The 16,791-nt window shown below is 46.1% G+C and overlaps 1 protein-coding gene across 2 annotated transcripts in view; it reads left to right on the top strand.

Moving 5' to 3' along the window:
- Positions 1–16,791, top strand: part of arhgap10 (Rho GTPase activating protein 10) — a 263,126-nt gene that overhangs the window by 183,640 nt on the left and 62,695 nt on the right. For both annotated transcript variants that reach the window (XM_038791966.1, XM_038791965.1), the window contains exon 18: positions 6,557–6,716. In XM_038791966.1, the coding sequence (XP_038647894.1) occupies positions 6,557–6,716 (160 nt within the window). The remainder of the gene's footprint in view (positions 1–6,556; positions 6,717–16,791) is intronic.

Genomic DNA, 16,791 nt, shown 5'->3' on the forward strand with positions numbered 1-16,791 from the left:
ACCTGAGAGAAAAAGATTCTCCTTGTCTCTGTCTTAAATGAGTTACCCTTTATATTTAAACATTGATCTCTAGTTTTAGATTCTCCAACAAGAGGGAGTACCCACCTTCTCATTATCCAATGGATAGAAATCTAATCTCACCAACCTTTCCTCATAAAATACCCCTCCCATTCCTTGTATTAGTCTAGCAAGCCTTCTTTGAACTGCTTCGAACCCATTTACATCTTTTCTTAACTGAATAGAGCATACTGTGCACATTGCTCCAAATGTGGTCTCACCAATGCCCTGTTTAATTGAAGCTTAACGTCCCTACTTTTCCAATGAATTCCCCTCAATGAATGATAACATTCTATTAACCTTCCTAATTACTTGCTGTACCTGTTTATTAGCCTTTTATGATTCATAAGGACACCTTGATCCCTCTGCACCTCAGAGCTCTGAAATCTCTCACTATTTCGGTCATACTTTTTAAAATTCTTCCTGTCAAAATGGACAACTTCACATTTGCCCACATGATACTCCATTTGCCAGATTTTCACCCACTCACTGAATCTCTATATGTTCCTTTGTAGCCTCCTTCCATCCTCTTCACAATTTACTTTCCTACCTATCTTTGTGTTGGCAGAAAATGTAGCAATCATACCCAGGGCCGGCTCAAGGCACCGGCAACTCGGGCTGTTGCCCGGGGCGCCATGTGCTAGGGGGCGCCAGACTCGGGTCCCGCGCATGCGCAGTTGGGCCGGCGCCAACCAGCGCATGCGCGGTGGCCGCACTCCCCCAGGGCGCTCCCCCCCCCCCCCCCCCCCCCCCCCCGGTCCGTCCCCTCGGTCCGCCCCCCCGCTCGGTCCGCTCCCCCCCCCCCCCCGCCTTGGGTCCGTCCCCCCGCCCCCCCCCCCCTCGGGTCCGCCCGCACCGCCCCCCCCCCTCGGGTCCGCCCCCCCCGCCCCCCCCCCCCCCTCGGGCCCGCCCGCCCCGCCCCCCCCCCTCGGGTCCGCCCGCCCCCCCCCCCCCCCCCTCGGGTCCGCCCGCCCCCCCCCCCCCCCCCCTCGGGTCCGCCCGCCCCGCCCCCCCCCCCTCGGGTCCGCCCGCCCCGCCCCCCCCCCTCGGGTCCGCCCGCCCCGCCCCCCCCTCGGGTCCGCCCCCCTGCCCCCCCTCGGGTCCGCCCCCCCCCCCCCCCCCTGGGGTCCGCCCCCCCCCCCCCGCCCCCCCTCGGGTCCGCTCCCCCTCGGCCCCGCCCCCCCTCTCGGCCCTGCCCCCCTCTTGGCCCCGCCCCCCTCCTCCACCCCGCCCCCCCCCCATCGGCCCCGCCCCGCCCCCCCCCCCCCAAGGGCGCCGAAGTTCAGCTTGCCCGGGGCGCCAGCAACCCTAGGGCCGGCGCTGATCATACCTTCAGTCCATTCCTCCAAGTAAATTATATAAATTGTACAATGTTAAGGCCCCAGCAGTGACCCCTGTGACACACCACTCATCACATCCTGCTAACTAGAAAAAGACCCATTTATGCCAATTCTGTTTCCTGTTAGTTAGCCAATTTTCTTTTTTTATAAATTTAGAGTACCCAATTATTTTTCTCCAATTAAGGGACAATTTAGTGTGGCCAATCCACCTAACCTGCGCATCTTTGGGTTGTGGGGGCGAAACCCACACAGACACGGGGAGAATGTGCAAACTCCAGAAGGACAGTAACCCATGGCTAGGATTGAACCCGGGTCCTCAGTGCCATAGGCAGCAGCGCTAACCACTGTGCCAAGCTCGCCAGTTTTCAATCTGTACCATTCAATCCATATATTACCCCTTGCACCATGAACTTTAATAATAATCTTTTAAGAATAATAATCTTTATTGCCACAAGTAGGATTACATTAACATTGCAATGAAATTACTATGAAAAGCCTCTAGTCGCCACATTCCAGCGTCTTCGAGTACACGGAGGGAGAATTTAGAATGTCCAAATTACCTAATAGCACGTCTTTCAGGACTTGTGGGAGGAAACCGGAGCGCCCAGAGGAAACCCACACAGACGGGGGGAAATGCGCAACCTCCGCACAGACAGTGACCCAAGCCAGGAATCGAACCTCAGACCCTGGCATTGCAAAGCAACAGAGCTAACCTCTGTGCTACTATGCTGCCCTTTAATTTTACGTGGAAACCTTTGATTGGGCACCTTATCAATTGCCTTCTGGAAATCTAAGTACAGTATAGTATATCCACCATTTCCCCTTTATCCACAGTACATGTAATTCCTTCAAAGAACTCTAACAAATTCATTAAACATGACTTCCTTTTTTAAAAACCATGTTGACTGCCTGATTGCACTGAGTTTATTCAAGTGCCCTTCTATAACATCTTTAATAATAGAACAGTACAGCACAGAACAGGCCCTTCAGCCCTCAATGTTGTGCCGAGCCATGATCACCCTACTCAAACCCGCGTATCCACCCTATACCCGTAACCCAACAACCCCCCCCTTAACCTTACTTTTATTAGGACACTACGGGCAATTTATCATGGCCAATCCACCTAACCCGCACATCTTTGGACTGTGGGAGGAAACCGGAGCACCCGGAGGAAACCCACGCACACAGGGGGAGGACGTGCAGACTCCACACAGACAGTGACCCAGCCTTCTAACATTTTCTAACAATAATGGCTTCTAACATTTTCCCTCTGCCAGATGTTAGGCTAACTGACCTCTAGTTTTCCGTTTTCTATTTCTCTCCTTTTTGAATAAAGGGGTTACATTTGCTATCTTCCAATCTAATGGAACCTTCCCCGAATCTAGGGAATTTTGGAAATATAGAAGTAATGCACCAGCTATATCATTAGCCTCTTCTTTCAAGACCTTTAAAATGAAGCTCATCTAGACCAAGGGATTTATCAGCCCGCAGACCCAGCAGTTTGCTCAATACCACTTCCCTGGTGATAATTTTCCTGAGTTTTCTCTCTCTCTCTCCCTCCCTCCCCCCCCCCCCCTCCATTTCCTGATATGCATCTATTTCTGGGATGTTACTTGTGTCCATTTGTTGTATTTTATATTTTCCCCGCGTCTTGACTGTGATAGAGAAATTCAAACAGCATTCATTAGATAAGCAAAACTGAACTTTATTCACTAATTAGAACTGCTAGCAGAAAATGGCTGATACTTGGATCGGAAGGCAGTCAATTACAAACTGCGGAGTCCGTCCCAAGTCTGCGATAGTACAGAAAAGAAGGCGATTCTTATACATTATAGGATCAAAATAACATGAATACAACTCGGTTAGGAATTTGATCAAAAGTAAAACATAAGTAATAATCATTACAATGGCGTCACCTTGCTGACCTCCAGGGGACTTGAGTTTCATATCATTATCTTGTCTTTGTTTTAAGAAAGGGAAGAAGTTGTTTAGGAACAGGAAGAAATAGTTGTTCAGCTTGTTATGTATTAAGACTACTTCTAGCTCCAAGCCTTATCTAGACTCTCAGAGTCACCCAGTTCCCAAGACATGCTGACCTCGGCTGTCTCTGTATTCTGGGCCTTAGGTTTAAATTCAATTGTACCAAGAAGACTTGACTAGTTTTCCCATCATGCCATTATTTGCTTCTCACAATACCACACATTACAGCGAAGACAGATGCAAAATAATTCATTCGCCGTAGCCTTTCTTTCCATTACCAATCCCCAGACGCAGAGGGCAAATGCTCCCTTTGTTAACTCTTTTCTTATTTAGATATCTGTAGAAACTTTTACTGTCTATCTTTATATTACTGGCTCGCCTTCTCTTGTGATCTAGTTTTCCCCTCTTATCAATCTTTCTCATTCTTTGATGTTCGTTATATTCTTTCTTGACTTCTGACCTGCCACTTGGCTCACTTGGCTTTATGCACGTATTTTCTTTAACTCTGTCACTGTATCTCAGCACACGTGCAGTATTGTTTACAATGACCTTATTTTCCTTGAGAGCTCCAACAACAGTCTTATAAAAATTTTATTCATAGCTAGTTTAGCTCAGTGGGCTAGGCAGCTGATTTGTGATGCAGTACAAGGCCAGCAGCCCGGGTTCAATTCCCATACCAGCTTACCCGAACAGCCACCGGAACGTGGCGGCGAGGGGCTTTTCACAGTAACTTTTTACTTTGACAATAAACGGTTGTTATTATTATTATTAAATTTTATTTTGCTGTGATTTCATTTTTCTCTACATTTGTCATCAGGACAGTGTTGTCAATAATTTAATATAGTTTTCAGTTGACCCAATATAATTTATTTTGTGGACCCATGCTTATTAAAAGGAGATGTCCTTGCAAAGGCAGAGCATGGTTGCAATATGGAATTTTTCTATTATATAGGATTATAATTGAACCAAGGTTTCGATAAAATTGTTTTCAAGTCATTAAACATGAATCTGAAATATTAAAACTGATTTTTATTACACATCTGTTGATGAGTAGTCATCACATTTATACATGTTTTTCCAATCTGAACAAAATTAGGCAATGGATTTAAGAGAAGTATTGGTTCTGGGGAAAATAAATGCTGTAATTCAACATAATGAGATATCTGCTGGAGCTCAGTGCTTGGATAGTTGAAAGGGTTAATCAGAATTTGACATGTTGAGTTTATTTTGCTTGACAAAGTTTAAAAAGTATTTAAAAATAAAATAGCAATCTTCAATTCTGGATTCGTACTATATTGTCATTGTAATAATTATCCAAAATCACATAAACATAGAAATATAGGAGTAGACCATTCGGCCCTTTGAGCCTGCTCCGCCAGTCATTATGATCATGGCTGATCATCCAACCCAGTAACCTATTCTCACTTTCCCACCCCCCCCCCCCCCCCATATCCTTTGATCCCTTTAGCCCCAAGAGCTACATCTAACTCCTTTTTGAAACCATGTAATATTTTGGCCTCATCGATTTTTCTAGGGAATTCCACAGACTAGTCACTCTCTGGGTGAAGAAGTTTCTCCTTATTTCATTCCTAAATGGTCTACCCCATATCCTGTGACCCCCGGTTCTGGACTCCCCCACTATCAGGAAATACCCTGTCTAGTCCTGTTAGAATTTTATAGATTTCTCTGAGATTCCCCCTTGATTTTTCTAAACTCCAGCGGATATAATCCTAACCGACTCAATCTCTCCTCATGCATCAGCCCGGCCATCCCTGGAACCAATCTGCATTCCCTCAATGGCAAGAACGTCCTTCCTCAGATAAGGAGACCAAAATTGCACACATACTCCAGGTGTGACCTCACCGAGGCCCTGCAGCAAGACATCACTGCTCCTGTACTCAAATACTCTCAGTATAAGGCTAACATACTTCATACTATTTTCCTCCTTCACCACCCGCTGCACCTGTATGCTTACTTTCAGCGACTGGTGTACGAGGGCACCCAGGTCTCGTTGCACATTCCCCCCCCCTTAATCTGTTGCACAAAAGTATAGATTTGCTGCATTCCAATAGCCAATAACTCTTCAGAATCTGCTGTCTTGTAAAGTTTCCTGTTGATATGACAACCGTTTCTTGAACACTTTGTCATTAATTTCTGTGTACTTGGAAGTTGCATTCCAAACTGCCATGGGACTAAGACATGCCGGAATTCTCCAGTCGCTCGCTGGCGGCGTGATTCTCTGGGTTGGCTTTAATGGGATCTCCCATTGACAGCAACGAGAGCAGAGAACCCGGCCACCAGCAAACGGAGCGCCGCCTCCTGCTGCCGAGAAACACGCGGCTGGGAGGCCGGAGAATCCCACCCATGGTGTTGCCGAAGGCTAATTAATTATCAAAATCTCCTCCTAATTTAGTAGTCTTAATATTTAAAAATGTATACTTAAAATCGGGCCCGTGAGTTTGAAGCCACTACTTGTTAAATAGCTAAATAGTTTTTCATCTCCTGTGCAACTACAGCAATGATTGAGAAAGATCCATAATTAATAGGCTTTTCTCGGCTATTTCTATCTTTTATGACAGTAATCTCAAAGAAATGGCTGCTATAGCAAAAAAAGAATTGGGTAAACCACAGCTTGAGAGAGTTTGGAAGTGGGTCATCAGTGAATGTTTTAAAAAAAATTTAGAGTACCCAATTATTTTTTTCTCCCAATTAAGGGGCAATTTAGCATGGCCAATCCACCTAACCTGCACATCTTTGAGTTGTGGGGGTGAGACCCATGCAGAAACGGGGAGAATGTGCAAACTCCACACAGACAGTGACCCGGGGCTGGGATCGAACCCGGGTGCTCAGTGCCGTGAGGCAGCAGTGCTGATTTGTGTGTGTGCATACATCACTTGATATTCAATTTCGACAGTCAAAATTGATTGTTTTAAATGCTGGTGATTAATGCACTTCTGTTAGAATGCATTTGCACGCACTGGTGCGATAACATTACTTCAGTTTTGTTTTGCAATAGTCATTTCAGTTGATGCTATGATTTGGTCAGCATTGAAGACCATCAGTGGATTTCCCTGTACTGTCGTGCACAGGAAATGTTCCCAAGTCATTCACGTGGTCACTGCCAGGCTCACCTTCCAAATAACAGAAGTTGGAATGACTTTACTTTTCCTTCTCTCCAGTGTATCTAACAAAGCAAAGCAGAACTTGATGACCATAGCAAATCTTGGAGTAGTATTTGGGCCAACTTTGATGCGGTCACGGCAAGAAACTGTTGCAGCCATCATGGATCTCAAGTTTCAGAACATCGTTGTGGAAATTCTAATTGAAAACTATGAAAAGGTAAGCTCTTCATTCCATAGCATTGTCACAGTTGTAAGGAACGGTGAAATACCGTTTGTTCTTATTTGGTCAAATTCTCCGTGCAAGTAGGATATTGTCATTGACTCAAGGAATTAACATGTGGGGTTGTTCATATGAAAATGAAATGAAAATCGCTTATTGTCACGAGTAGGCTTCAATGAAGTTACTGTGAAAAGCCCCTAGTCGCCACATTCCGGCGCCTGTTCGGGGAGGCTGTTTCGGGAATCGAACCGTGCTGCTGGCCTGCCTTGGTCTGCTTTCAAAGCCAGCGATTTAGCCCAGTGTGCTAAACAGCCCCTATAGAGCCCCTGATATTCCTCAGCATATTACTGATGCATGGTCCCTTTGATGTGGAATTGAATGTGTTCATGTCAATTCTGAGAGAAACAAGTACTTGGATGGATTTACTGTACTAAGATTAACAATGGAGGAAGGAGGTTAGTGAATCTCTATAATCTTGAGAGAGTTTTTAAAATGCAATTTTATGTAACAAGAAGCATTCTGGGCAGCCTGTGTGTCCAAAAGATAATTATTTCTGCAATAGAGAAGTATGTTGCTAAGGTGCTGTGAAAATACATCTTTATTTAATGGCGATGAATTTTGGTACAATCGATTGCTCGGCAAACGGACCATCAGTTCTATTCTGCTTTAGTTTAAGTGAGAAAGCTGATCATAGACATTGGCAATGAATTTATAGTTGTGATGGAGCAATGATAGTGGACTTGTCACTGTTTCAGCAAAGATCACAGTGGAACAGTGCAGAGGATCTTAGTAAATTTTGGAATGGCGTAAGTAATGGCCAGAACCTTAATTTCCTGGGGGGCCGATTTAGCTCATTTGGCTCGACAGCTGGTTTGTGATGCAGAACAAGGCCAGCTGCGCGGGTTCAATTCTCGTACCGGCTGAGGTTATTCATGAAGGCCCGACATGATGTGCGGTGATCCTCAGGTTAAATCACCACCAGTCAGTTCTCCCCTTGAAAGAGGAAAGCAGCCTGTGGTCATCTGGGACAATGGCGATTTAACCTTACCTAATTTCCTGGAAATGGTAATAGCGTGGATTATACGTGGATCATTTCTATGGTGCAAGTTTCTAGTTAACCCTCTGATTGAGAAGTGCAAATTAATGTGGAAACCATAGCAGTGCATTAAGGTTGTGGAATAAACCGAAGCAATTTTTAAAATGTGGTGATTGTCTCTTTGAGGTCCACACAGGAGATTCAGGGTCACCTGGCCTGGAGGACCAATTTTGAACTTGGAGTGAGGAATCAGCCCACGGGGTGGAGCCCTCTCAGCAAAAGAGACAACTTGGGAGCTAACTACAGTCACGTGGTTGCTGCACAATTCTTATGAATAATACCATTTGTCTTCACTTATGAAGTCTGATAGTGTACCTTTCCAAAAATGTATTTGAATTCTTAAACTGCTGCGTATAGCACAGTAATTAGCTCTAATTTAGGCCACTTGTCCTGCGTTTCTCTTGTTGTCAGGCTTGCAAGTTGAAGGACACATCCGTTATTTTTTTGCAAATCCTTGTTCCGAACTGCAATCTAGTTTCCCCCCAATCCCTGCCAACAGCAGCATTGCTATTGTTCATACATACCAGGGAAAGCGTGTTCTTTTGCCATTAATCACTTTTCCTGACACTGGAAATCAGTATTGTTCAGTAGCAAACAATTCAAACAATAGACTGAACCAAACCTTTTTGAAAATGTTTTTGTTCAACTTTTGGAAAGCTTAATTAATGTGTAATTATACTCGAGTCAGAAAAAGTCAGAAATGCTATTTTCCTCAGTTCGCATTTGCTGTGTTTCATTTGTGACCCGCCTCTGAAGTGGGGTTAATTCAGCTTGACTGACCCTCGATCTCTCGTTATATAATTTGCATTGCATGTCACGGACAAACCTTCTGACAAGTAGCAGTCACCATCGAATTGCCACTCTCTCCAGTCCTATTTACTTGCCTTCCACCGGAGCTCCACATTTCTCACCCGGATTTTCAAACCAGGCCTCCTCAGAAATGTGGAGCATGCCTGTTCTGCCTCATTGGGCAGGATTGCCAAACAACGTCCCCTTTTACGGCACAAACTGTCATATTCCAATAGGTTTAAAGAACCCGCTTTGAGAACCTGTGGAGAGAGGAAAGTACCCAAGGTAGGTGTTTCTATGAAAGCGGGATTAGGTTATTGAGTTGGATGATCAACCATGATCATAATGAATGGTGGAACAGACTTGAAGTGCCGAATGGCCTCCTCCTGCTCCTATTTTCTATGTGTTTTATGTTTCTAAGTGGGTGAGGGAGTAGAGTGGCAGTCGGGTGAGGGAGTAGGGTGACGAGTGGGTCGTGAGGGTAATTGCATGGGAGGGGGTTACTTTAACTTGGAGGGTACCAGACACAGGTGAATTACCCATCAGAAGTCCAGATTTCCCCGACAGTTACTATGTCGTCAATGCATGCACCTCCAACACATCTTGGGGGTTACCTCCGGGGTACAACTCGTTAGTAAGTTCTGATTTATGGCTGTCACAGAAAATGCACAAAATTTTGGAGTCTCAAAAATCGCAGAGTTTTGAAAATGGAATTTGATTGGTTATAAATTTGATGCTGATTTGTTGCCAGCAACTGGCATATTCAACATCTGTTTATGTGGTATGTTTAATGGCATACAATCACAGACTCAATGCCAGATAGTTAATTTCACAGATGGCGCCAAGCTGGAGTCAGGCAGGGGAAAGAATGTGGCCTCCAAAGAGGTATTGAAAAGGTCATGGTCATGGTGAGAGAGAAGGTGATTCTGATGCCAGAAGGGTTTAAAATTGATGAAGAGGCTTGCCTGAACTTTGCGTTGATAAGCACCAAGATCGGATGAGATACATCCAAGGATACTGAGGGAGGTGAGAGTGGAAATTGTGGCGTCGCGGCAAAAGTTTTTCCAGTATTCCTTGGGCTCGGGTGGTTTCCAGAGGACTGGAGAATTGCAAATGTTCAAAAAAGGATTAAAGATAAACCCAGAAACTACAGGTCAACCAAGTTAACACCATGATGGGACGCTTCTAGAAATGAGAATCCGGGGCAATATTGATAGTCACTTGAGCGGGTTAATGAAGGAAAGCCAAATGGATTTATTAAGGAAAAACTGTATTTAACTAGCATGCTGGGAGTTTTTTTGATGGGGTAACAGAAGGGGTTGATGAGGGTAATGCAGTTAATGTGGTGTACATGGATTTTCAAAAGACAATTGAGAATGTGTTGCATGACAAAAATATGAGAAAGTTAGAGTTTATGGAATAAAAGGGACAGTAGTAACGTGGATATGAAATTAGCTGTCAGGCAAGGAACAGGATAGTGGTTAATGGATGTTTTTCAGACTGGAGGAAATTCTATAATGGAATTCCTCAGTGATCAGTAATAGAACCCCTGCTCTTCCTGATATATATCCATGACTTAAGCCTTGGTGTACAGGGCACAATTTCAAGGAACTGCTTTCCTTGGAGGAGAAGGTTGAGAGGAGATTTGATAAGGATATCCAAAATCATAAAGGGTTTGGACAGATTGTCAGTCAGTGCAGAACTAAGGTGGCAGAGTTTGCTACCCACCTGCAGTGGGGTGTAATTTTGTGTGATCAAGGGTGAAGCTGCAACACAGTTCAATGGTGGAGTGATTAAAAATTGGGTGCAAGAGATTCATTGGTCTTGGAGGATTACAGGGCTGGAATAGATTTCAGAGGCGGTGAGGTGAAATTGGACTCCCCAGTTCCTTCATCTAGGCTTTGAACATAAGTGGGAGAATAAGCAGAGGCAGCATGGAGCAGGTCAAGCTGGGTAGAAGAGGGAGAAGAGAGGGAATTTCAGAAGGAGATTGAGGAGAGTGGGTGGAATGAAGGGTAGTGAGCAAATCTCATACCAGAATTTCACCGATGAGCTATGCTTGAGACATCTGTATTTCACAAAGAGGGTGTCACTGAAATCTGCTATCTGGTGCAACCGCAACTATCCCAACTCTCACTGTCTCTGGCCTCGCGCTCTGCAACAGCCTGCCTGCTGCCACCCTGCCGAACTCCATCACCACCTTCTCCATCATTGTGAGGAAGGGCACGCCACCATTCATCTCCACTTCTTTGCATTATGACCTTTCTTTTGCAACAACACAGACTCAAATTTCCTGCCTCTGCAATGCTCAGTTCGGTTAAAAAAGAAGCAACAGGGGCAGCACGGTGGCCTAGTGGTTAGCACAACCGCCTCACGGCGCTGAGGTCCCAGGTTCGGTCCCGGCTCTGGGTCACTGTCCGTGTGGAGTTTGCACATTCTCCCTGTGTCTGCGTGGGTTTCGCCCCCACAACCCAAAAACGTGCAGAGTAGGTGGATTGGCCACGCTAAATTGCCCCCTTAATTGGAAAAAATAATTGGGTAATCTAAATTTATTTAAAAAAAAGAAGCAACAGAGAAAAAGGCTCCAAATGAGAAAAAGGCTGTCGGTAGCAGAGTTTAATTTAAGAGGTCGCTGATGATTCAAGAAGGCAGCCAAAGGCTGGTAACTCTGTGCAGTGGGCATTTGGGGCAAAGGTATCCTTTTAGACCAGTACCGTTTTGCTTGGCACATCCAAAGATCTAAAGTTGTGTTTGTGAACTGGTGTTCGAGTACATATTTGGGAATCCAAGGCTACAGAGTGTCAGGAGACGAGATTAAAACCCTGCAAAGTGGGCTGTCATTGACATCGTCCAAGTTGGAGTGGCTTTTGGAGAGAATCCCAAAGTTAGATCTTTGAAGGTGAAGACTGGATTCCCTTGTGAGAGAGACAGAGTTTCAGTGAGATTGGTTGACTCAGTGTTACTGATATCTGTGTTGGTTGTTGAGAAATCCATGAATCCTGGCGTGGTTATATCTGCCATTTATTGCATACTGTAGTGTGTTCAGCTACACTCCGCAACTACACTTGCTGGACATCCAGTATGAAGGCCAAAAGACTGCCTTTCAAAACTGGCGCCCACAAGCTTGCTGCCAGCACTTGCTTTCACTGGCCAACCAATATGGTTGACTCCCCCTCAGGCCTGCCATTAATTGGCTGCATTATGGAGTGAGACTTGGTGATTTTCTCTTCCAGAGAGCCAGCACAGAAACAATGGGCTGAATGGCCTCGTTCTATTGCTGTAACCCCAGAATCCAACTCGTTAACTCTACTGAGTATTTCCAGCATTTTCGGTTTATATTTCAGATTTTCGGCATCTAGAACATTTTGCTTTTCATAATTATTATAGCTGAGTTCAAAGCATTTAATGCGTTTAAGGAACTGTTTGATTCAATGGGGAGATGATGGATTGGGAATTTGTCAGCATGGATTCAAATGAGTCGAAGTATCTTCCTAATTCAAGTAAATTTTGAGTTGCAACCAAAGGAATTTTATACAATGTATAAAATTCTGACAGGGCTGGGCAGACTTGATGCAGCAATACTGTTTCCTCAGGTTGGGAGGGGGTGTGGTGGTTTAGAACAAGGGGTCATGGTCTCAGGATATAGGGTAAGCCATTTAAGACTGAGGTGAGGAGAAATTTCTTCATTTGGAGGGTGGTGAACCTGTAGAACTGTCCAGCACAGAAAGCTGTGGAGGCCAAGTCACTGAAATTTAAGAAATAAATAGACTTTTAGACACGAACAGCATCAATGGGTGTGGAGAGAGCACAAGTCTGGTATTGAGACAGAGGAACAGCCATGATCATATTGAATGGTAGAGCAGGCTCAGGGGGCCGAATGGCCTATCCCTCCTCATTTCTACGTTTATCTACTCTCTAGGCATGATTTTGGTTGTAGGTATTCCTGCTAAGGAATATTCTATACACAGGTCAGACAGGGTTGTGTGTTACTGAAGCCCTGTCCAAAGGTTTCCCTCACCCAAATAACGGTTTGAAATCTTGGACATTTCTCCCACAATTGGAGATAATAAAAAACAAGGCATTGTTTGATGTGAGATTGGGGGAGGGAGAGTGTGGTCTCTGTTTAGCTTTCATGTCACTCAGAACATTTAGCTCCTGAGCTGAAGACTCTTCCTGCTCTAAAACACAGCTCATGGCTATACTGCAATCTCGTGCAATGCCCGTTTTCCAGCTCACTATTCAGAGCATTCTAACGATGACGATGTTTAGGCAGCCATCTGATTTTTTTTTAAGTTGCCTAAATTCCTTAAAGGCCATGTCCAGGGAATGGACAACTATTTCCTCATTGTGTATGGAGGTTAAAGTTATTCGGAAGAGTGAGTGTTATAACTCTAGAAATGTATTATAGTTTTGGTTATGGCTATGTACTGAGCACTTTACGGTGAGTCTTCTGTGTGTCATTACTGGTTAGTTTTTACACCGTTTGCCCCATCAGGATCTGTATCTGTTTTGGAAAACAAAGTTACTTTGTTAGGTTGCAGTGATGTTTTCTTGCTGAGCATCTTTCAGTTGCACTTGCGAGGGTGCAGGCGAGATTCACCAGGATGTTGCCTGGGCTGAAAAAACATTTCCACCGCGAGAGTGGTTGGAATCTGGAACTCACTGCCTGAAAAGGTGGTAGAGGTGGGAGCCATCACAACATTTAAGAAGCATTTCGATGAGCACTTGAAGCGCCACAGCACACAAGGCTACAGACAAAGTGCAGGAAAATGGGATGAGAGTAGATAGGTGCCTTTTGGCGGGCACAGGCACAATGGGCCGAAGGACCTCTTTCCGAGCTGTTGAAAACTCTGCCTCTAATCTGAAGGATTATCTGAACAAAACAGACTTGCATTGATATTGCAGATTCTTGTGTGCACAGTTGTAACATAATTGCAATTTCTGCAGTCACTCTGATGTTTTCTTATTTATGTTGTATAAGAAACAGCTGCAGTAATACCTGTGACAATAAAAGAGCAAAGGAACTACTTGGCCGCTGACCCTTTAATGATCAAGTGGCAATTCTTATCTGTCACAGCTGAATGGCCAGCTGTCCCAAGCAGGTTGATGCAGTTTCACCTTTCTGCCAGCAGGTGCCTCCCTTTTGTAAAATTAAACATTGCAGTGAGATGACTTTGCTTAAACATAACATTAGGAGCAGGAGTCGACCATACAGCTCCTCGAGCCTGCTCCACCATACACTGTGACCTTGGCTGATCTTCTGCTTCAACTGCACTTTCCTGCGTGCTTCCCATATTCCTTGTTTCCCTGGGAGACCAAAAATTTGTCTAGATCTCAGCCTTGAATATATTCAACAACAGAGCACCCACGTAGTCTAGGGGAGCAAATTCCAAAGATTCTGAAGAAGTCTCTTCTTACCTCAGTCCTAAATCACCAACTCTTGTCCTGGGACTGTGTCCCTGTGTTCTAGATTCCCCAGCCAGTAGAAACAATTCCCAGTGTCTTACCTGCTTATCCTGTCTTAGAATCGTCCAAGTTTCAATTTGATCACCAATTATCTTGTAAACTCCAGAAGGTATAGGCCCAATTTACCCAGCTTCTCATCGTGGGACAGCCCCCTCAACCCAAGAACCAATCTAGTGAACCACACTAGATACCACTTAGATAAGAAAGATAAAACTATGCACAGCACTCCAGGTATGCTATACCTGTACTCCAATCCTCTTGGGATAAAGGCAAAATGCAACTTTCCTTCCTAAATGCTTGCTTCACATGCATGTTGACTTTCTATGTCCCTTGTAAGAGTATAGCGAAGTCTGCCTGATCATTAACATTTTGAAGTTGCATGGTTGCTTTTCTATTTTTACTGACTAGCCTCATAAAACAGGTCAGGTAGCATCTGTGGAGAGAGCAACAAAGTCAATCATAGAATCATAGAATTTACAGCGCAGAAGGAGGCCATTCGGCCCATCGAGTCTGCACCAGCCCAAGCCCACACCTCCACCCTATCCCTGTAACCCAGTAACCCCACCCAACCTTTTTTTCGACACTAAGGGCAATTTAACATGGCCAATCCACCTAACCTGCACATCTTTGGACTATGGGAGGAAACCGGAGCACTCGGAGGAAACTCACGCACACACGGGGAGAACGTGCAGACTCCGCACAGACAGTGACCCAAGCTGGGAATCGAACCTGGGTCCCTGGAGCTGTGAAGCAACTGTGCTAACCACTATGCTACCATGCTGCCCATATGTTTCAGATTAATATTTCTGAGCATTTTCTGTTTTAATTTCAGGGTTCTAGCATCTACAGCATTTTGGTTTTGAATAACACTTAGAATCCCGACAACGTAGAAGGAGGCCATTTGGCCCATTGAGTCTGCACCGACCCTCTGAAGTGCACCCTACCCAGGCCCACTCCCCTGTTTCATCCCCGCAACTCCTCCACCCCACCTTAAACTTGGACACTAATTTAGCATGGCCGAATCACCTAACCTGCATATCTTTGGACTGTGGGAGGAAACTGGAGCACCCAGAGGAAACCCACAGAGTCCCAACATCCACAAGAGTGGTAGTGGAGAGGACTATCAGCTGCTGAGAATGTGCTTTGATGCCTGGATCGATCTGAGGGAGCATTGCCAATACCTCCAGAACATTTTTTCCTCATAGTTATTGCATGCTAAATCCTGCACAACCTGGCTCAGGCAAGGGAAAGGCTGAGGAATGTGAGCCAGCTTCACAGGCCAGGGAGGATAACTCTAGCGATGGGTCAGAGGAAGAGCCTGGGGAGGAGCAGGGTGAGGACATTGAGTCGACTTTAGGAACATTTGAGGGGCAGCGACACGAGGGATGCTTTGATATAGCGGATTTTCAGCTAGGCATCCAAGGCATTGATGCTTACTTTCCCATCAATCATTAAATCAGAGCCCAACCCTGAACACCAGCATCACGGTAGGATTGTGGATAGCACAATGGCTTCACAGCTCCAGGGTCCCAGGTTCGATTCCGGCTTGGGTCACTGTCTGTGCGGAGTCTGCACATCCTCCCCGTGTGTGCATGGGTTTCCTCCGGGTGCTCCGGTTTCCTCCCACAGTCCAAAGATGTGCAGGTTAGGTGGATTGGCCATGCTAAATTGCCCTTAGTGTCCAAAATTGTTCTTAGTGTTGGGTGGGGTTACTGGGTTATGGGGATAGGGTGGAGGTGTGGACCTTGGGTGGGGTGCTCTTTCCAAGAGCCGGTGCAGACTCGATGGCCGAATATCTATGTCAAAATAATAAATGCAAATAATGTCCTCAATGACGCGCCCCTGCTGTGTTGCCTTAAACTTACATTTGTGGATGCCCCCTCGACCCCACGCTTGCAGCGGTATTGGAGGCAGTCGTCCCTCGCTGGCTGCGGTATTGGAGGCATCCGTCCCTCGCTGGTAGCGGTATTGAAGGCAGCCACCCCTCGCTGGTAGCGGTATTGAAGGCAGCCACCCCTCGCTGGTAGCGGTATTGAAGGCAGCCACCCCTCGCTGGCTGCGGTATTGGAGGCATCCGTCCCTCGCTGGCAGCGGTATTGGAGGCAGCCGTCCCTCGCTGGCTGCGGTATTGGAGGCAGCCGTCCCTCGCTGACAGCGGTATTGAAGGCAGCCGTCCCTCGCTGGCAGCGGTATTGAAGGCAGCCGTCCCTCGCTGGCTGCGGTATTGGAGGCAGCCGTCCCTCGCTGACAGCGGTATTGAAGGCAGCCACCCCTCGCTGGCAGCGGTATTGAAGGCAGAGGGCTGACTTCAGTCCTCGTGGCGGTTTTGACCTTGATTGTTGTCCTCTGCCACCGGAACTCAAATTGGGAGGGAGTGTCCACTCCATGGCTGGGCATTCCTCAGTCGTCACGGTATCATCAGATGCAACGGCCACTGGCAGAGAGGCAGAGGAGCTGGGGGCCTCAACCAGAGCACTATGTGAGGAGCCCACAGAGACGACAGGCATTTACCAGCGTGAGGTACATTTGCACCTCCCTGCTCATCATTGATGGGTGGACACTAGCAGAGAGATCTAAGTGCTTCATCCATGTCTCACACTGGCAGTGACTCGTGAGGTCACAACCAGTGTGTTGGGTTGCAGGTGCGTTGGGTTGCAGGTGCGTTGGGTTGCAGGTGCGTTTGTTGCAGGTGCGTTGGCTTGCAGATGCGTTGGGTTGCAG

The sequence above is a fragment of the Scyliorhinus canicula genome, chromosome 3 (assembly GCF_902713615.1).
Source record: "Scyliorhinus canicula chromosome 3, sScyCan1.1, whole genome shotgun sequence".
Classification (NCBI taxonomy): domain Eukaryota; kingdom Metazoa; phylum Chordata; class Chondrichthyes; order Carcharhiniformes; family Scyliorhinidae; genus Scyliorhinus; species Scyliorhinus canicula.